The 20,088-nt window shown below is 51.8% G+C and overlaps 1 protein-coding gene across 3 annotated transcripts; it reads right to left on the bottom strand.

Moving 5' to 3' along the window:
* Window positions 1–748: 748 nt before the first annotated feature.
* On the bottom strand, window positions 749–17,724 carry NRN1 (neuritin 1). 3 transcript variants are annotated; one of them, XR_009115943.1, is made up of 6 exons: window positions 17,296–17,724; window positions 13,083–13,227; window positions 9,677–10,414; window positions 4,085–4,309; window positions 2,851–2,901; window positions 749–2,515 (listed from the first exon to the last, which is right to left on the bottom strand). XR_009115943.1 is itself a non-coding variant. In XM_058044165.1 (3 exons), the coding sequence occupies exons 1-3, from the start codon at window positions 17,348–17,350 to the stop codon at window positions 10,183–10,185; spliced, it is 432 nt and encodes a 143-aa protein (XP_057900148.1). In that variant the 5' UTR covers window positions 17,351–17,724; the 3' UTR covers window positions 8,745–10,182. The 3 variants fall into 3 exon arrangements, 1 of the variants encoding a protein (XP_057900148.1); XR_009115946.1 differs by having other exon boundaries at window positions 4,085–4,206; XM_058044165.1 differs by lacking the exons at window positions 749–2,515; window positions 2,851–2,901; window positions 4,085–4,309 and having other exon boundaries at window positions 8,745–10,414.
* Between the last annotated feature and the right edge of the window lie 2,364 nt (window positions 17,725–20,088).

Raw genomic sequence — 20,088 nt, 5'->3', positions numbered from 1 at the left:
CACCAAGTGGAAGAAGTGTGGGAACTTGAGTGCTGAATGATATGAATTATAACTTGACAGCAACGTGATGAAAAGGTAGAGGAGAAGAGCACAGGAGGATGGCTGAGGTATAGGAAGCCTTTTCCCAGGGAATATGGCATAAAAAGTTCACCCCTGGAAGGCTGTGAGGAAAAGAGTGCTGGTGAAAGGGCCAGATGAAAGGGACTGCCTCAGCAGCCCTGGAGTAATTTTAAGTGAAAGGCTACAAGCAAAAAAGGCCCCTAAAACTTAGAAAAGTTTTAGGAGTAGGCCAGTACAAACAATTGCACTGTGCAGTATTTGGATAACCAGACCCCCTCTAAGCCTCATAAAAATTACATGAAAATAGTCAGTGGGATTTTGAGCATATCCTGCCCTCCATGTACACACAGGGCTCCAAACTATCCCATTCATCTGGCACATAGAAATTGATGGGAAGGTCTGAGCTTTTATTTCCAAGTTTCATTGTTTGTATGATCTACCATAGGGAGGGAAGATTAAAGAATAAGGGAATGCCTAAATTTAGAAAGAACAAAGAAGAGCTCAATAGATGAATGCAAATAATTGCATCAGGTGCAAAAACACAATTAGTGACATTATAATTACTGAAATTAAATATCAATTTATGTGGGTATGCACTATAACACTTCTGACAGCCTCAAACAATGTATGATAGCAAATAGAGGTGGGATGACAGCTCCCTAATTTGTAAAGTAGAACTATAGAACCATTAAAGCTCACTTAAAGAATTTTATTCCATAAGATACAAGGACAGGAAAGGTTTCAGTGCAAAGAGGATAAGTGATATTAAATGCCCAGTAAAACCATGCATACATCTGCAGCTATTAAGACACACAGCAGCTTTTCTAAAATACAAATGTAGTACATGAAGTAACAAACCCTGCAGCAGCACCATGGAAAACTTTGGTCTGAAGGAGAGAGTGGGAAGAAGAGAATTCCCTTTGGGACAGGACACACCTCGCTTTAGATGCTGCAGGCATGCAGGTTGCATGCTAATTGTGTCTGTGTCTTCCTCTAGTCCACAGGGAGGAACGAGTGTCACCAGAGACAATCCTGACCATAGAGATATCCATTCAGCATGCCAGGTGGTGAGATGAATCCAGGTCATTTCTTTCCCTCACCAATTTTCATGAGAGAACTTTCCATCTCCTGGAGAACAATTTCTCCGGCATGTCTCCCCAAGGCTGGCCCTTTAAGTGTCTGAGAGCTCTGCAGCCACAAGACAGCAATACTTTTCCCTTCAAAACACCTTCACTTTCCTCTCCCACCTCCCCTCTTTCCTCCTGGTGTTTAGGTCCTCTTTGCTAGCAGGATGGCTTGTTTTTTCACCCCGTTGCTAGGTTGGTAGCCTAGTTTCCCAAGGAAAGGAAGCCTATGAGATCACACTGTCTGTGCAAGCGCCAGTCGGTCCCTCCTAAATAATTTTTGAGCCTGTGAACTGAGTTTGATCAAACTTGACAGGGGATAGAAGTCTCAAAGGTTTGAGCTGCCTACAAGTGCTGTAGAAGTAGGCAGGCAGAGGAGAAGAAATGCTGGGAGTGCATCCACTGCAGAAATATTACTGTATTATTAGACACCAGAGAGTCCACATCGAAGACAGTCATTACCACCGAACTCCATGGGAGATACAATTTCACAGACTCAGCAGCTCACACGATGACTTGATTAATATGAGCATGAGCAAAATGTTCTTCTCCCCTTCTTCTAGAGCACAAGGCTTCCAGTTGCAGAGCAGCAGGGGAGAGTGCAGAAATGACAGGCTGGTAGAGTGAAATCCGAGCTAATTGCTGCTCCTTCTCATGCCACTCCTCGCGTGGAACTCGACTTCCCTGTGACTCCGGTGCCCCCATTTGCATGATCTGGCTCGCACAAAGGATGAAATTGCACTGACTAAAGTGAGCAGAGCAAGTCCTGAATTGCTGTGGGCTCTGCTCAGGAGGGTGAAGCTGCCTCATAATGGGCCATGGTTTCTAAGGGCAGCTCCATGATGAAGCACCCAGCACGTCCAGATCTGTGCTCCCGGCGCTGGTCGGCATTGCAGTTGCTAACAGAGATCCATTTACCACGAGTGTGAGCTGGAACACAGAGCTGAGGACCAGCAAAAGCTGTGAGCTGTGCCTGGTGCGTGGGCTGGCTCTCATTTGTTCCTGCTGTGGCTTTTCCTAGAAGTCAGACACCCCAGGACTGCCTGACTACTGAGCCTGAACAAAACCCTCACAGTTCCTTGTTAACACTTGCTAGGGAGAAAAACAAGCTGTTTGCACAGGTGGGATTCAAAGAGAAGTGGAAATCACTCGTCTTACAGAAAAAAAGAAATATGACCCACTAACCACATCTGACATTAAAATAAAAACTGGGGAGTTGTGCAACTTTTTGTGTTCAGTGAAATATTGATGTTTTCTTCTTCTCCTAAGCCTTCTAAGTATTGATGTGCCAGATATCTGATTTAGGTGGAGAGAGTGCAAATCACCAGCACCTAAAGAAAATGGAGGGAAGGTAATTAAATGAACTTCTGGTGCACAGCAAAACAGGGGGCTTGTGAGCAGCGAGTGACAATGCTGAAAACAGGCTGGGATTTTGCAAGCAGGACAGATATTGCAACCTGCCATGGACAGTCCAGCCAAGGGCACAGGCTGAAATTCACAGCCTGGAATGCTGCAGCACAGCACCTGCGTGAGGCTGGGCTGCTACAACCTTCTGGAAGATGAGGTTTCTTCAGAGAGGGACGGGAGCCACAACTCTCCTGCACCCAGGGCTGGATGTTTTCTGTTACATAACAGACCTGTGAAGCGACGCGGGAGCATCCTTTACCTATTATTTGTTGCTGTCATTTCAATCCAGGCGTTTTTCTTCTGATGAAAGCTAAAAAGTAAAATAAAATTTTTGCAATTAATAAAGCCTGTCTCCTCGTGTGGCATTTCCCATAAATCTCAAAGATCTGAAATTGCTGCTCCCATTTATTGGGCACTAGAAGTAAGGGTGAAGGAGACCAAGTGAAATGTCTTGGCAACAGAAAAAAAACAAGTGTTGCATCATGGCTCTAGTAAAAGGGACAAGGGCATCTATTAAGCCTCAATAAACAGCAAAGCTTAGGACAATTTTCTGACATATTGGATTCTTCAATGAGGCATTGTGAAACTAATGTGACCAATGTTCCATGCTAACAAAATATGTTCTGTATTTTTCATCTGACAACATAATTTAAGGATTTGTTAGAATATGGGAAACAAAATGAGGCAGCGCCTTTACAGGAATCATTCCTTTGCAAAAGGCAGCTCGTGCCAGAGGACTGGAAAATTGAAAGTGCCCCAGGGGAACAGAGGAAGGGATAAAACCTCTTACAATACCCAGTCAAAATAAAATACATTAAAATAAGCATAAATACCAAACTGACCATTTACTGCAAAACTTCTTGCACTTAAGGTACTACGATGGTCAGAAGTGCTACTATTAGAAGCCCTGACTAAGAGAGACTATATTAGACACATGGTTTGACTCTTGAAGAGGTGCATTTGGCAGAATTACACCATGTGCATAGCTGTATCTGAAGGAAACTAACTGACAGCCACTGCAGGAAAATAGGTGTTTTAAGGGGATAAATCTGATAAAACAACTCCTATCGCTATCAGCGATTGTTTCTTTCTTGCGGTTACTAATGGTATTTTTGGTTGATTACTTGGTTTTTATTTTGGTTGACTGAGGTTCTGAGGTTTTCATTTGCTGCCTTGGGGAGCATCAGTTTGAATACCCAGTAGTTTCCAAAGTGTTAAAGAAATTGGTGGTATTAAAGTGGTATTAAAGGATGCACTGCCCATCCACTCTTGAGGCTGCTTCCTGGCAAGAAAAAGCTGCTCTGCAGATTAGATCTCTGATGCTTGAGAAATCTAGTAAGTTTTTCACAGTACTTAATAAATTGATATCCTGGACAAGAAATGTGAAAGTGCAAAGCACAATGCACACACAAAGCTCTTTGTACTTTGGTGGCATGAGCCTGGAGTTCATATTGGGATAACATAAGGTAAAACTGAGCGTTCAAAATCCTTACCTAGGCAGAATCCACATTGACTTCAGGGGATACATTTCCCAGAGAATGTCTGTGTAAAGAAGGTCAGGACTAGTTGCTGGTCCCCTGCAGCAATGTTGTTTCTCTGAAGAGACTTCCAGCACCTGTGATCAGGGATTTATTACTGCTGGTGAGTACCAGCAATCGGGTGTTGGTCAGTCTCACCTTGACCTTCAGGAGGCTGTTTCCATCTTTTCTTCATATCAGCTTTGGAGATAAGCAAACAAAGAAACAAAATAAAACAAACAGTACAGCCTAAAAAGCTAAGGCACAAGCCGCAGGCTGGGTTTCTGAGAATTTGATCCATTTAAACCTATTTCTTCAGTACCTCCTGAAAGGCAAAGTCTGTGCCAGCACAGTCTGCCCATTTGTTAGCAGCCCATAGTTCAGGAGCATGGGGCTTTGAGCAAAATCTTCAAACACAGACCCATCATGGGGATTTGGGGTGAAAGGAACAGCCAGTAACTCACCAGTAACAGTGCTGTGGTGCCTCTCCCACATCATCTCCAGTTTCTCTTCTCACTGGTAGAACTGGGCAGCAGAAGGTCCTTAGCCCAAAGCAAAGGAAAGCCCTTTCCTGCACTACCATTGCAACGGGCCCTGGGTTGAAACTCTCTCTCAAGAGAAGCTCCAACCAGCTGGAAGCACATTTGCCAACAGTGCAATTGATCTTCAGCTGCCTTTAGCCTAAAGAAACTCTTTCAGACATCTAAAATCGCATCTGATTTCATAACAGACTCCTCTGCAATCCCCACCACTTTGCCTGCTCTCAACCCTGCCCAAAAAAACCCCAAGACCTAAACCAAAAAAAGCCCACCCAAACCCACTCGTGATGAAGAATGAAGTGGCTCAGAAGAATAAGCTGATTTGACACCTCCTCCTGCAAGTCCTGCCAGCCAACTCCTGCAACAGCCTTGCTCTGCAGCACCCTGCGAGCAGGATCTGCAGCTCAGGCAGGGCAGAGGGAAGAGGTGGAGGAGGGAGGGGGGAAGCACAGAGGCTGCTCACGCAGAAAGCCAGGGCTATTCCTGCTGCCCGCCCTGGAGGCACCACCTCTGCATCAGGCAGGAGTATCAGAGGGAGAATCTGGCTTTCTGGATTTAACAAGCTCACTTTTCCTTTAATTGGGGCCCTCAGGCACTACTGTAGTCCACCTAATGGCACTAATCATTAATGAATCTGCTTGGTGAATAGAAAGGCTGAGCTGTTCTCTCTCTCCTTAGGTTGTCAGCCCTTCTCACAGAACTTAGTGGGTTTCACTGGGTAGGACAGCAACTGCACAAATTTTAAAGGGACCCTGGAGAGGAAGAGGGCTGGAAGAGCCACAGATCCATTCATCCCTAGACTGTGCAAATGAGCCAAGGACCAACAGTAACTGGCTGCTTCCTCTGAGATGTAGACACAGGCACCAAAAGGTCCTGTCAGAAATGGATACTCCACCTTATTTCATACCATGCCTCCCTGCTCCCTCCACAAGCACCAACCAGTTTGCTCTCACTACCGCTCAGATTTTTCCTCAGTTTTGTGTGTCCTGGCTCAAGCTTTTGCTCCCAGCACAGGCCCACTCCGTGTCCCTGTTACAGCTTTTGAACAGATGGGAAAAGGTCTCTTTTTTTTTTTTTTTTTTTTTTTTCTTCCTTTTTTTTCTCTCCCCTTACAACAAAAATAATCGACCCGCACCAGCTCAGCGCAGCGCCGGCGGGGTCTCGCCGTGTCGGAGGGCAGCCCGGGCCGGGCCGAGAGGCCGCTCTCCCTGCAGGGCTCGGCCCGGCTGCTAACGGGGAGACGCAGGGAGGCGGCAGGAGAGCAGGGAGGCGGCAGGAGGGCAGGGAGGCGGCAGGAGAGGCAGGGAGGCGGCAGGAGAGGCAGGGAGGCGGCAGGAGAGGCAGGGAGGCGGCAGGAGAGCAGGGAGGCGGCAGGAGAGGCAGGGAGGCGGCAGGAGAGGCAGGGAGGCGGCAGGAGAGGCAGGGAGGCAGGAGGAGAGCAGGGAGGCGGCAGGAGAGGCAGGGAGGCGGCAGGAGAGGCAGGGAGGCGGCAGGAGAGGCAGGGAGGCGGCAGGAGAGCAGGGAGGCGGCAGGAGAGGCAGGGAGGCGGCAGGAGAGGCAGGGAGGCGGCAGGAGAGGCAGGGAGGCAGGAGGAGAGCAGGGAGGCGGCAGGAGAGGCAGGCAGGAGAGGCAGGGAGGCGGCAGGAGAGGCAGGGAGGCGGCAGGAGAGCAGGCAGGCGGCAGGAGAGCAGGCAGGCGGCAGGAGAGCAGCCGCAGGCCAAGCTGGGCGCATCCAGCGCTGCCGGGGAGGAAGGAGCCAGCGCTGTGCAGCCCTCCGGGGACTGCGGGGCTGCGGTTGCTCAGTCGGAGCTGGGAATAGGAATTAGGGCAGGCAGAGCCGCAATGGCTGCAACTCTTCCTGATTATCCAGCCAGCTAGAAATGCACTGCCTGCCTTTTGTTTCAGCTGCGGGTTTTTTCCCTGTTGATCTGCATTTATGTTTTGTTTTGGTTTGTTGGGGTTTTTTTTCCCTTTATGCACGCGTGTGTGCGCATTTTCTTTTAAGCGGGAGAGATAATTTTACTGTGGTCACTGTCAAGGTTTAAACGCCCTTCTGTTGCGTTTTCCCCCTCTCCAGCTCACCATCTCACGGGAGTTGGGAAGGGATGTTCGAGGCTTGAGCCTCTTCCAGCTCTCGCTGCCTGGGGCAGCGGGACGGGCCTGGCAAGCGGCAGCGCAGCCTTTCCCGCAGCCTCCACAAACCCTACAGGTGCAAGGCGGCGGGAGGCAAAGCCAGTACACTCAGTCCTTTTCTGGGACTTGGCGGAGGGCTCGCGTTTCCTGGCCCACACAACATGGCAAGGCAGAGCAACCATCCATCCCTGCGGCGGAGAAAATTAAATACGTAAAATCAACCACGGCGCTCAGAAATGGCCCTTGAAAGGAGCAGAAAAGGGAACAACCAATGCCCGGCGCATTGGGGGGCTCTTATAAAATGGAGGGACGGGAGGGAAGGGGGAGTTTGTTGGTTGCTCCCCGAAAAAAGGCGCGGAGCAGCGGGCTCGCCGGCGTGTCCGGGGGAGCTGAGCCGGCGGGGCCGGGCTTTGCTGCCCTCCCTGCCGCCTGTGCGGGAATCCCGGGCTGCAGGGCGGGCCGGCGCATCCCGGCTAGCCCGGCAGGCCTGTGCCCCGGGGGTGAGCGCCCGACAATTATTTGCCCCAAACAGGAGGAGACGGAAGGGAGGAAAGGGGCCCGGAGCGACCACCGGGCACCCTCCCCACCCGCTCCGCTCTTTTTCACTGCTTTGCCGCCGTTTATTATTCCCCTCAACGGAGGGTTAATTGGGGGATGTGCTAATTACGGAGAGATTATTCATTAGTAATTGAACTTCACACGAAGATAACTCGAGTCCGCTAATGAGCTGGAAATCGCCCCCTTATTAGGGCGTTTCAGCTTTCTTCCGTGGGGTGAGGGGAAGCTGGCCGGCTGCCTTCCATCGTCCTGCGAAGGACGGGCCCCGTCGGGCGGCCGGGGAGGCGGCGGGAGCGCCCCGGGGCCGGGCCGGGGGCGCCGCAGGCCGGGAGCGGAGCCCGGGCACCCCGGGGCCGAGCGGGGAGCGCTGCCCGCCGCCAGCCGGGACCCAGCCGGGACACACAGCGAGCTGCGGAGCCCCCGGCACCCCAGCAAGGGCTTCCTCTCCCCTCTCTCCTCGGCATCTGGCGTTTCGTGCCACAGGAAACCGTAACAGCAGCGCCTGACCTCATGAATACAGAGATGTGCACAGAAAAATCAATTTAGGTCTAGATCCTCTGTGGGGAGGGAAAATAACCCGAACCATTTAAACAAAGCTCTGCTCTCCAGGGTTTTCCTTTTTCTTTGGTGGTGGTGGGGATTGAATCTAGAGGGAGGCCAAAGTAAAACGAAATTGAAGCAGACCTGTGTCTGCCGAAGCGAGGCTGGGCTCTGCAAAGCCCCCCCAACACACGCATAATGTATTTTATCATTAAAAAATCAACATTGCTTCCAGTGGTAAAGGCGCCTGGCTCCAGTTCCCGAGCACATTCGTTGCTGGGATTCAATCCGTTTGGGAAATGCAGATTGGCTTGCGACCCACTGTTTGATTTATGAACTGTTACATTTGCTATTGCTTACACATTACATTGCGGACCTTGGGAAAGGAGGGAGCAGGGAGAGGGGGCGAAGGAGAGACTCTGCCACCCTACACATTGGCAAAGGAGAGCGATCGCGCGGGCGACGGTTCCCGGCGGAATAAATAACCTCGCACCAACTCGTGGTCCCTACCTCCCCATCGCCCACTCGCCCTCCCACCCCCCCACCCACCCCCGATCGCCAGCTGGGCTCTCCTCTCATAAGCAAAAAGGACGTGTTCACTATTCGATGTGTATTTCTTTATAAAGGCATCAGGCGTCTATAAATAGCCGAGGTTAGAGCAGCTTCTGCTGCGAAATCAATACCCCGTCCCCCCTTCCCCTTGCTCCTTCGGCTGAGCTGCCTTATTAATTATGAAAGGGCTCCTCTGGCCCCGGCTCCGCAGCCTCCTCCTCCTCCTCCTCCTCCTCCTCCCCCTCGGTGGCGGCGCTGCCTTCGCTCCCCGGGCCGGGCTGGCAGCGCTCCGCGCCCGCGGGAGATGCGCGCCCCCGCCGCCCCCGGAACGCGCGGCTGCGGCTGCTGCGCCTCCGGCTTCGGGACAGGAGGAGGAGGAGGAGGGTGGGAGGGTTTACAGAGTACTTATAAGGAGCAAAAGAAAGGGGGGAAATAAAAAGAGAGAGAAAAAACAAACCAAAACAAAAAAGAGAGAGAGAGAAAGGCTTCGACTAAGCGATTGAGGCGCCCTGTCCTTGTTTGAACTGAAATTGCCGTGCTCGTCAAGGGATGGGTTCAAGATTTAGACTTCCTTGCCTTAAAAGCCTTGTCCTTTCCAAGATACTCTAGGTATATTTTATAAAAAGGACGACACCCTCATTTCAAACAATAATTTTTATTTTATACTTCTGTCTATACTTTGTAGCAAATCTTTTTTTGTTATTTTTTGCTGAATTGACTTTATAATAAACTTTTGTTTAAATTACATTTTTCTTCTCTTTTAAAATCAAGGCTCTTTTTTTTTTTTTCAAAATCATTTTGCTGTTGTTATTTTTTTTCCTTTAGGTTTACATTTAAGCCCCCTTTTTGTGATCTCTACGGTTGGATATCAGGTATTTTACTGTTCTGTGTAACATCTAAAACAAAGAGGAGGAAAAAATTAAAGGCAGTGAATTCGGAAAGATGCCTTCGAACAGCAAGTAAAGATAAACTCTCAGAGATGTTAGCAGCATTCCTTCATTCCTCCGGGCATTTAGATACGTCTTTCTTTCTCTTGCTCCTTCCTTCCTTCCTTAGCTGTTCGTTTCCCTCTCTTTCTCTCCCTCTCTCGCTCTCTTTTCCCCTTGAGGAAAAAAAATGTTCTTTTTTATATATTTTTAAATTTTTTTTTCCCAGTGGAATGACCAAAAAAAAACAACAAGCGACTGTGGAGGAAAGATGAGAGATTGTGAATTATTCACCATATGCTTCACACGTGGACATCTACCTTGGATTTCTCGCCAGTGCCTTTTCCTGTCTGCGGTTTTTGTTCTCGCCTCGCACACTGCCGCATTTTTAGCGGAGCCCGTGGCTCGCCGGGAGGTGCCCGGCCGGCTACAGCCTTAGCAGTGGGTGGCCCAGAGCCGTTCCTGAGATTGCGTTTGCACAACGAGGGCTCGAGTTAGTTTCTTTATATTTTTTTTCTCTATTTTTGATTCGAAGCGATAGTAAAGCTGAGGTCCGATTTGGGCTGCGCGCCGCTGCCTGTTTGGTAAGATTTGGCAAATAAAACACGAAAAAAAAAAAAAAAAAAAGAGGAAAAAAAAAAAAAAAAAAGGGAGAACGCTTCCACAGTCCTACATGGGTGTTTCACCATCATCAGCCACCACCACCACCATCATCATCATCATCATCAACCACAGAAAAGCACAACGTCCCCAAAGCAACGGATGGACACTTCCTCTATAGATCCAGCACATGGAGAGGGTGTGGGTGTGAGTGTGCTCCTCGCCCCTAGAAAGGCAGCCAGGTCACTAGGGCGGCCCACAGAGCCGCCAGCAGCAGGGGCAGGGCCGGCCGCAGCAGGGACGGCGCCGCGCCGCTGCCGCCTCCGCACAGTTCGAATAAGCTGCCTTGGAAATCGAGGTTTTTGGATTCCCGTCTCAATTTCTCCCAGAGGTCTGTCGCTCCTTCCTGGCAATCGGTGAGCGCTGTGAGGGTGCAGGCGTGGAAATCATCCCAGTACCTGCAGGGAGGGAGAGCAGCCGGCGTCAGAAGAGGCAGGCACCCACCTTCCCGGGGCGGGGGCCGCCCCTCGGGCCCGCCGCCCCCTCCTGCCGCGCCGCCCCAGCCGGGCATGCCTGCCAGGGAGGCCGGGCCGGCGGGGAGGAGCCGCTGGATCGGGATTCGGGGTCCCCCCATCCCAACCCCGCCCTCGGCGCCAGCCCTTCGGGGCGCTGCCACAATCGCTCTGGCGGGCCCCTGGCGGAGGGGACCCTGCCCGGCGGGAGGAGGGGGACGTGTCCCCCCCGCTGCCAGGGCCGGCCCAGGGACCCGCGGGCTCCTCCCGGGGCTGCTCCTCGCCGCTGGGAGCGGGCTGGGCTGGGCAGAGCGGGTGGGAAAGGGACCTTTGGGGAGCGGCGGGCAGAAACCCTCGGGAGGGGTTCCCCGGGGCGGGGAAAGGCCCTTACTGCGGGAAAAGCTCAAGGGGGAAGAGAAGGAGAAGCAGGAAGGGTAGGAGAAGGAAGAGGGAGCATCTTCAGCTGCTGGGCGCCTCGCACCCTCAGCAGGGCAGCGGGAGCGACCCCTGATCCTTAGCCAGGGGTCTATAGGCAGGGAAGAGATTCCATTTCCTAGGATAATTTCCAGCTATTCGCACAAATTTTCCTTTTTTTTTTTTTTTTTTTTTTTTTTTTTTTTTTTTATTCTTTCTTCTCGGGGACTGGACCGGCGTTTGTCCCCGGGAAGGCACCCGCCGTCCCATGGACGGTACTGGAGGATCTTCCCTCTCCACGTCGAAAATCGAAAATCACCCCAAATCCGCCTTCTATTCTCCCCACGCCTCAAGGCAGGCGTCTGCGAAACTGGGTCTTGATTTTCTTCCTTTTCCTTTTTTTTTTTTTTCCCCTCCAAAGTAGTCCTGCTGCCTCTAATTTATGAGCACTCTAAGCTGGTTGTAGACTCCCAATGTTTGCTACATTTGTAATAAATAATGAGATACTGAGAAGCCAGAGTCTGAGAGTGTGCCTCTCCTGCAGTATTTCTGCTGTAATTGCATCTCCCAAAGGAAAATTAAATCTTTCACCATCTTCTTTCAATACACATCACAGCACAGGGCGAAGGCAATCGGATGGTGGGAGGTGGTCGGGAAAAGGGTCTTTCTTGGAAAAGAGATATTTTTAGAGATCAGGATCACATCTGGTCTGGCACTCGAGGGCACAAGATATCAAATCAGGGCGCTGCTGCCCCCGGGTATTTATTTCTGTTGCAGGACACTAAGTAAACCTCAGCCCAGCATTTACAGAGAGGTGCCAGCCTTTTTAGGTGTTTGACTCAGAAATCTCTAGGTAGGAAGAGAGGAGTATTACAGAGTCTCTTCCCATTTATTTTCCTTTTTTTTTTTTTTCCTTTCCTTTCCTTTCCTTTCCTTTCCTTTCCTTTCCTTTCCTTTCCTTTCCTTTCCTTTCCTTTCCTTTCCTTTCCTTTCCTTTCCTTTCCTTTCCTTTCCTTTCCTTTCCTTTCCTTTCCTTTCCTTTCCTTTCCTTTCCTTTCCTTTCCTTTCCTTTCCTTTCCCTCTCACCTTCCCACTTCATGTCTTTTGTTTCCTGATTTTTGCGGAGCGAAATAAAAACCCAAAACTATTCCAAACTTATTTACGTCTAAAGATACTATCTCGTTTCTAAAGATTTCCTTTTTTCTTTTTTTTTTTTGTTTGTTTTTTGTTGGGTTTTTTTTTTTAACGGGGGAATTTTGCACCGAGAAGCGGGAAAACACCCTGTGCTGCAACCGCTCTTTAATTTTTTAATTTTTTTTTTTTTTTTTTTTTTTTTTGTACGTGTGGTTTGGGTTTGGGGTTTTTTGTGTTGTTATTTTGTGGCGGTTTTTTCCTCCCAGACATATCGAAAATGCTCGCGTTCTCCTCTCTGTGCGGGACGCGATTTTGCGAGGCGAGCTCTTTTTCTCCTCTTATTATTTTTGTTGCTGTTGTTGTTGTTGTTATTGCTTTTATCATTGTTACTACTATTATTACTATTATTATTTTACTCCCCTTTATCGTTGCCCTTTCCTTCTTGTCCCTTCTGGGAGCAAATGGGTTTTCCCGGGGCCATGGAGGTGGCAGAAGAGAGCTGGCGCTGGGACGGCCGCCTGTCTGCCGCTGGGCGATTCATATCGTGACAGGGCTCTTCCCTTTTTAATTACGTTTTGTTTTCCGAGGAGCCGCCCCGCCAGCGCCAGGGTGGGCAGCGGTGAGCGTGTCCCACAGGCAGCAATAGGGAAAGGGATAACGATGCCGGGGCAGCTAATGTCAGCGCCCCAGTGCAGATCGGGGGAAGGGAAAGAACATGGAAGAGGAGCTAAGTAGGGAGGAAAAGGAAAAAAAAAAAAAACAAAAACAGAAACAAAAAAAAACCAAACCAGAAAATAAAACACCTGAGATTCACGGAGGCAAAAAAAAAAAAAAAAAAAAAAAAAAGGCGTTGTAAAAATTCCCGCCAGACTTCGCTGCTCCCCAAGCCCGGCCTGTCCTCGTGGCAGTGAGCTTGGAGGGACCCTGGAGCGGAGATTCCAACCCCAAAGCGCAACCCCGCGTTTCTTGTGTTCCTTCCCGCCGCCATCCGGCCTCGCCCCCCTCGCCCAGCCTCGGGTGACCCCCATTCCCCCCCGCGGCCCCGAAGAAGAGAGGAAAGACCTACGCGCAGATCGTTTGCAGATTTCTCTTGTCGTCCAGGTCCTGCGGGTAGTTGGCCATGTTATCGCCCAGCCGCAGCAAACAATCCGAGAAGCCCCTAAAGACCGCATCGCACCGCCCCGCCGCTCTCACCGCCTGCGCCAGGTACGCTGCGGGGGCAGGGGCACAGGTCAGCGCCGCCGCCCCCGGCCCCGCTCGCCGCTGCCCCTCCGCCCCGCCCGCCCCCAGCCCGGCCGAAAGCGCCACCTGGGGCAGCGCAGGGCGCTGGGACCGAGCCGGGCTCGCCATCGGCCCCTCGAGGAGGTGAGCCGGGGGCTCCTCGCCCTTTGCTTTTTTAGTACAGGAGGGTTCGGTGTCTGTGGATTAGCGACGATGCTTTCATTATATTTTTTTTTTCTATTTTTTCCCTCCATTTTTTTCTGTAAGGGGAGAGGAGGAGGGGAGGTGAAGATGCGCTGCCTGCTTCTCCCCGGACTTGATCCTTTGTTAGAAAATTCCTCCTGGAAGCAGCAGGAGCGTTTCTCCCTGCAAACGCAGGCGCACGCACACGCACACGCTCCCTATTGCCCAGGTCGCTGGGCAAACACCGTGCAAGGCGCAGCGGGAAAAAAATTAAATTAAAAATAATAATAATAATAAAAAAAATCACTAGAAAGAGCTGCGATGGAGACACTCAAAGAAGGGACCGCGACATCACGGAGAGAGCTGCGGGGGTGCCCACCCGGCCGTGCCTGTGCTCGGGGCGCAGGGCGGGACCGGGCCGGGGTGAGCCCCGCTCCCCCAAACCTGCCGGGCAGCCCAGGCACCCCCAGGACGGCTCTGGCCAAGGGCATTCTGTTCAGCACCATATCAACCAACACAAGAACAACCGCCTGCAAACGCGGGAGGAAAATGAGTTACGGGCTCCTCCTGCGCGCCCCGAGAGGGCGCGGCACGGCACAGCACGGGACACGGGACCCGCGGCATGCCCGTGCCCCCGCACGGCATCCCGCCCACGGGGTACCCGGGCACGGCGAGGCGCTGGCTGCCCGTGGCGGGAGCTGGGGACGCCGCGCTGTCCCTGGGCCCGGGAATGTCGCTGCGGCCGGCGGGGGCGGGAAGGGCTTCCCCCGTCCCTTGAGGAGGAGCCCCTTGCCGCCCACACCGCCCGCGCCGCGTCCTCAGGGAATGGCTGCGACACCCCAGGGGTGTGTGCGTGTGTTTCCTGGCCGGGTACGGGTTACAAGCTAAATGGCTGACTCCAAAAGAGACTGTTTCAACCCAAATCCTCCTCTTGCCGTTTGATTCATCGCTAACATGACTAGGTGGCCACTCCCCTCTACACACACACACACACACACACACACACACACACACACACACACACCAGCATCAGCCGCCACATCAAACCCCCAGCAGGCTCCAGACATTGGCTACGATGGGGGGAAAAAAATAGAAAAAAAAAAAAAAAAAAAAAAAAAAAAAAAAAAAAAAAGAAGGCAGGCAAACAAATAGAGAAGAACCGAAGACCATCCCGAGGGTAAAACCATGTCCTATAAAACCCGCGCCATCTCGCTCCAGCAGCTACAGCCGAGGGGGAGTTGTCACGAATTTCTGCAAAAAAGTGTAGGGCTGTGCTGAGTATCCGGGGTTCGGAGAGGAGCCCTGCCCCAGGCTGGGGCCGGGGGGGTGGCGGGGTCACGTTTGGGACCAGCGCTGAGCCGAGCATCCCTCGCCCCCGAGGGGCAGCCTGGCCCTGCCTGCCCGTGCCGCTGCCTCCGCACGGGGTATCCCTGGCTCTAAGCCGCCCCAAACCCCGCCAATAAATTAAAAAAAAAAAAAAAAAAAAAAAAAAAAAAAAAGGAAGGAAAAAAGCAAAAAAGCAAAAAAGCAAAAGCAGATAGACACGGTTCCTGTCTGGTTCAAAGACAACGGGATTTTTCATGAACTAGGTCGCTTGTGCCGTGCCGTTGCCACGACCTTCCAGAGCCCGCACCCATGCAAAGACAGCAGCGTGTGCAGCAATGTGCAATGCAGCAGGACCGCAGGAGCCCTCCGTGACGGACCGGGCCCCCTCCCGAAAGACATTCCCCATTCTCCCCGTTCTCCTGCGGCTGGTCTATCCCTCCTGTCCCTTCCTTCCGCGGAGACTCAGCCCACCCCAGCCCCCCGCTCGGTCATCTCCCAAAATGTCAGGGATTTCGGACAGCTCCAATCTCCTACGCTTAAACCCTAAACAAACAAATAAATAAATCCTCACACACACCCCCCGCCCGCCCCCCCCCTCCTTTTTTTTTTTTTTTTAAGTCCCGGTGCATAGACATTTTGGGAACGAGTCGAGCATCCATTTCACTCGAGCCTTTACCGGGGACGGGGCAAAGCCAGTGGCCCCTCGCAAACCCCACACCGGCAACCAGAAGCTGATTCCGGGGGTGGGGAGGTGCGGAGGAGGTGGGGGGAAGGTTACCCTAAATACCGAAGGAGGAGCAGAGAGGAGAGGAGCTCTCCACGAGCTTCAAAGCTGTCCCCTTCAGGGCACCGCAAAGCCACCGCACCGCCACCATCCCCATGGTGTGCAGCAGCATTTGGGGGGAACTTTCCAAACCACTGCTCATGCTGATGCCAGCCCGGGAACGGCATTTCCCAGCGACTCTAGCTGCCTTTTGAAATTTGAAATAAAATCCATCCTCGGCTGAACCAAAGAAACACAACAGAAAGAAAATCTTCCTCCTCCTCCAAATGAATGAACGAACACACAAACAAAAATTGCAAGGATTGCAATTAAGGATAACATCCAAATAAAACCTTCCCCCTTCTTTCTGTGACAGTACACAAACTGGCCTTGTGAAGTGTTCAGCCTTATTTAAAATGGAATTGTAATACGAATGTAGGGGTTTGCATCATTTAACCACATTTCCCAGAGGTCAAAATTTTGCTGCACTATTTCTTCTCTCCCACCCCCCCCTCCCCCCCTTTAGATGAATAAGTGTTCAAGGGGTTTTTTGCCTCCCTTTCTAATTCTCCCCTCCTTTTAAATTTTTTCCCTCTTCTTTCTTTGTTACCTATAAAATTCTGCAGAGGTTTTCTGGAGAGAAGTGTGACCGATCAAAAGGATCTCTAAATAGCAATGCCGAGCTTTTTTTTTTTTTTTTTTTTTTTTAATTGTATCAGAATTCCTTTGCAGGAAAATATTTTCAAAGGGCTCTTCACACCTGACAGTCTAGATAATAAAAGACGTGCTTTAATCCCCCTTTCATTTGAACCTTATTTTGGATCATGCTCGGGAATCTACATATCCAGTAGTAATCTTTAGCATTTGCCTAGATAGGACCAAGGTGGTCATTAAGTTGGAGATTGTTTAATGTCCGTAACTAAAAGAAATCTCATGAAAGAAACGTATAAAATGAACCCGAGAGCAAACTAACAAAAGCAACCAGCGAAAACCCCCAAGATATTGAACAAAACCGGCAACAAGCACACAAAATACACACCGGCATGGAAAGAAACCTGGTCTATTTTAAGTTACGGCATATATAGAATTTTTTTGGACCTGCTCGGTTTTTGACAGGTCTTCTCCAAACACAAAATTAACGACTGGGCGGTGGGACTCCGCGATTTTTAAAAGTAATTTTTATTTGTTTAATCACTGCATTCGAGTTGATTATTTCCTTTAATTTAGTGATGGGTTTTCTTTGGTTTTAAGATGCTCTACAAACGGGAAAACGTTCTGGTTCCCAGAGGGAGACCTTCTCTTGTCCCCCTGATTTTCTGCAAAAAAACTTTCCAGCTAGATCTCTCGCAAGACATTTTGTGCCCGTTCTAATTTCTCTGTCCCTCGGGGAGAGGAGGAAAATTTCTTAGCACCGGAGTCACCAAACTGTAAGAGGAAGGGAACGAAGGGGACATCCGAAACCCAGATCCAAACGCAACCGAGAGAAAAGGAGGGAAAAGAAGGAAGAAGAGGCGGAGGGAAAATAAAAGGCGAAGTATGAGTGAGCATGCACCGCTTTAGGAAAACGAAAACCAAAAGTGGTTTACGAGAAACCAGACAGCGGCTCCCTTTCCTGCGGGCTCCCTTGCCCTGACAGCGCGCCGGAACGCGGAGCTGCTGCCGCGGAGGGAGCGCGGGGAGCGGGGAGCGCGTCCCGCACGGACCGCGGGGTTATCCCGGCATTCCCGCATGCAGCAGCCGGGCTGGGGCGCGCACAACTTGACACGGAATTTGGCAGTCCACTTACCTATCTGTACAGCAAGGATCAGAGAAATATAACTGCCGTTCAACTTAAGTCCCATCCTACATTTAGTAAAACCATTTGCGGCTGCAGATCTTTAAATAGTTACTTTGGAGAACGTGGGGGAAAGCTGAAAAATAGACATTGCCAACAAGTTCCGAGCAGCGGAGGACTTTGCAGACAAGGGGGGGAGACAAGAGGAGAAGGAGAGGAAGAGGGAGGCAGCGGGAGAGGGCGAGGAAGGCTGGCTGGGAATGGTTCGCTCCATTAGGAGGGGGCGGAGGAAGTACAGCCTCACGCCCACCACCGGCCCTGACGTGGGGGGATGACACCGGCCGGGTTTTTTTCCCCCCTTCTTATTTTTTTTTTTTATAAATGTGCACCTTGGAAGAGGAGCGCCATTTATAGGCATCACAGGCTGGATTTACCCGCTCTCCCCGTGTCCCCCCGCCCCATAAATCGGCGAGAAATTCCCCCCCCCCCCCGCTCCCCGCGTTCCTCCGGCCCCGTGTGGCGGCGATGGGGGCGGCGGCCGGGACCGTCCCCCCGGGGCGGGAGCGCTGCGGGGGCGGAGGGGACACACAGACGCAGACACACAGGCAGACACACAGACACACAGGCGGAGGAGCCGCCCCCGGGGGTGGGGATAGCGCGGCAGAGCCCCCCGCCCCCGGGGCCGCCCCGTCGGGGCTGGCCGGGCCGGCCCAGCGCTGCGCGGCGTGCGGGGCACAGGGACGGCGGGGTCCCCTCCCCCACCATGACGTCACCCTCGGGATGAGGTTTGGGGGAGCGGGGAAGGAGGGGGGGGGCCGCTCTCTCCGCTCTCTCCGCTCTCTCCGCTCTCTCCGCTCTCTCCGCTCTCTCCCGGCCTTTTCGCCGGCGCTCCATCCCGGCGGCGGCGGCGGCGGCGGCCCGGCCGTGACACCGCACAGGGTGGCGTGGCCAGCGGGGTCACACGCGTGGCACAGCCCGGGGCATGGCGGCGGGGCTGCCCCGCGGCGGGGACCGTGGCACCCAGCCGTGGCACCCCATCCTCTGGGGACGGGCTGCAGGTGTGGTGGGGCTGCGTGCTCCGGTGAGCCCTGCCGGGGATAAGGCTCCCTCTGGGGTACTCCGGCACCCGGGCACCCTCCCGGGACCGTCCTCACGGCCATCGCCTCCAGCAGCACGAGAGGGACCCCAAGGTGCCAGCACGGGCTTCTCCCAGCGCAAAGTAATCAGACAAACCCCTGCAGCCGTGTCCCGTGGCTCTGGCAGTGCACAGCTTTCCCCCTGCCCAGCTCAGCCCTGACCTTCATCACCCACCCCAGGAGCCAGAGGGGGTCTCGTGGGAGGGAAAATTAGTGTTGGCTCCCATTCCTCCCAGTTCCCCCCAGCCTGCAGTCCCGCCGTGCTGGCTCTGCTGCAGGGTCCTGCACCGGCTGTCGGTCCCTCTCTTTTACAAACCACTCGTGCCAATATTCAGACCTGAATGACAGAGAGACAGCAGCTGCCAGGCCGGGTACCCACGACTCCCCTGGGCTGCAAACGCAGCCAGCCGGCAAGGAGAGGGAGTGCAGGGGTTAAATGACAGTGCAGCTAAGAGTAAAGAAACTGGAGGGCAAGAGGGAAAGCTTCCTTGCTGAGAGCTCCATTCACAAAATAGTGCTGGTGAGTGCCACTGCCTCCTTAGGTCTCCCTAATGTGTGCAGTGGCAGCTTGCATGGGCATCCCCTCAAAGCCACCATGAGCCCCCAAGCTCTGTTTCTCCAGCTCAAAGGCAAGGGTAATTTTGGGTAACTATGCCAGCCATCAGCTGGGCCCTGCAGATGAAAAACGCTGGCTTGCCACCACTGTGCCTTCCCATAATTTCCTTTAGTTCCACCTTTTCTTCCTATTTATAGATTTCCACTATGGACAGAGAGAAGAAGAATTAGAGGACAGAGCTGACTGAAAACTAATCTGAGGAATTAAAAAAAAAAAAAAACGGTTCATTTTCAGCCAGCTCTGAGAGCCAGCTCAGCACGTGGGCACATGGCAGTGAATGAAGTGCAAGGCACAGGCCAGGGGCTGTGTCCCCTGGCAGCTTGCCCTTCCATTCACTCCACCATGAACCTGCAGCCCAGAGTAGGGTTGTCCTTTACACCCTCCTGAAGACATTGGCAATGTCAAGGAGGCAAAGGTTAAGCTCTGCACTATGCACAAAATTCTCCTTCAAAGTAGCAAAAGTTTTGAGTTTAAGATGAAGCTGAGGCAAAACACTTTTACCCAGCTCTTTGCTGCTGTGGTGATGAGGGATTTTATAACGCATAAGAGAGATTGAAGCAGCTATCAAAATGTGGAGCCCTGTCCTTTTACCCAGAGGGATGGATTTGATAGCCCAAAAGACCTTTTATATCTCACAGTTGGTGCATTATCAGCATAAAAAAGGAAGAGGATGAAAGGACTGTTGGTTGAGGTACATGGGCATAAACATTGGACTTTTCAGGTCTCGGCAGCTTGGCCATTTATGGCTGTGTTTGCTGCTTTGAAGGACAAGACACCTTTGCAGGAGCACCAGATTGTGGAGGCTGCAGCCAGAGGAATTTTTCATTTCACTTCTCTGCCCTACTGATAACTGTATTGGTTTATTGGTTTATTATTTCTTATAGATTTATAATAAAAGCATATCTGCTAGGGTTTTGACTGTTCCTTTTTTTTTTTTCTGAAGGCAGACAAGCTATAGCTTCAGGTTAAAGGCTGGGCTGGCTCCAAGAAGCTTGTGTTGAATATTACACTCTGCAAATCTGCTTTGGAATTAACTTTGGGGCAGTTTCCAAT

This window comes from Melospiza georgiana, chromosome 1 (assembly GCF_028018845.1).
Source record: "Melospiza georgiana isolate bMelGeo1 chromosome 1, bMelGeo1.pri, whole genome shotgun sequence".
Classification (NCBI taxonomy): domain Eukaryota; kingdom Metazoa; phylum Chordata; class Aves; order Passeriformes; family Passerellidae; genus Melospiza; species Melospiza georgiana.
The sequence above is the reverse complement of the archived record's forward strand: the minus strand, read 5'-3'. Positions and strand labels throughout refer to the sequence as shown.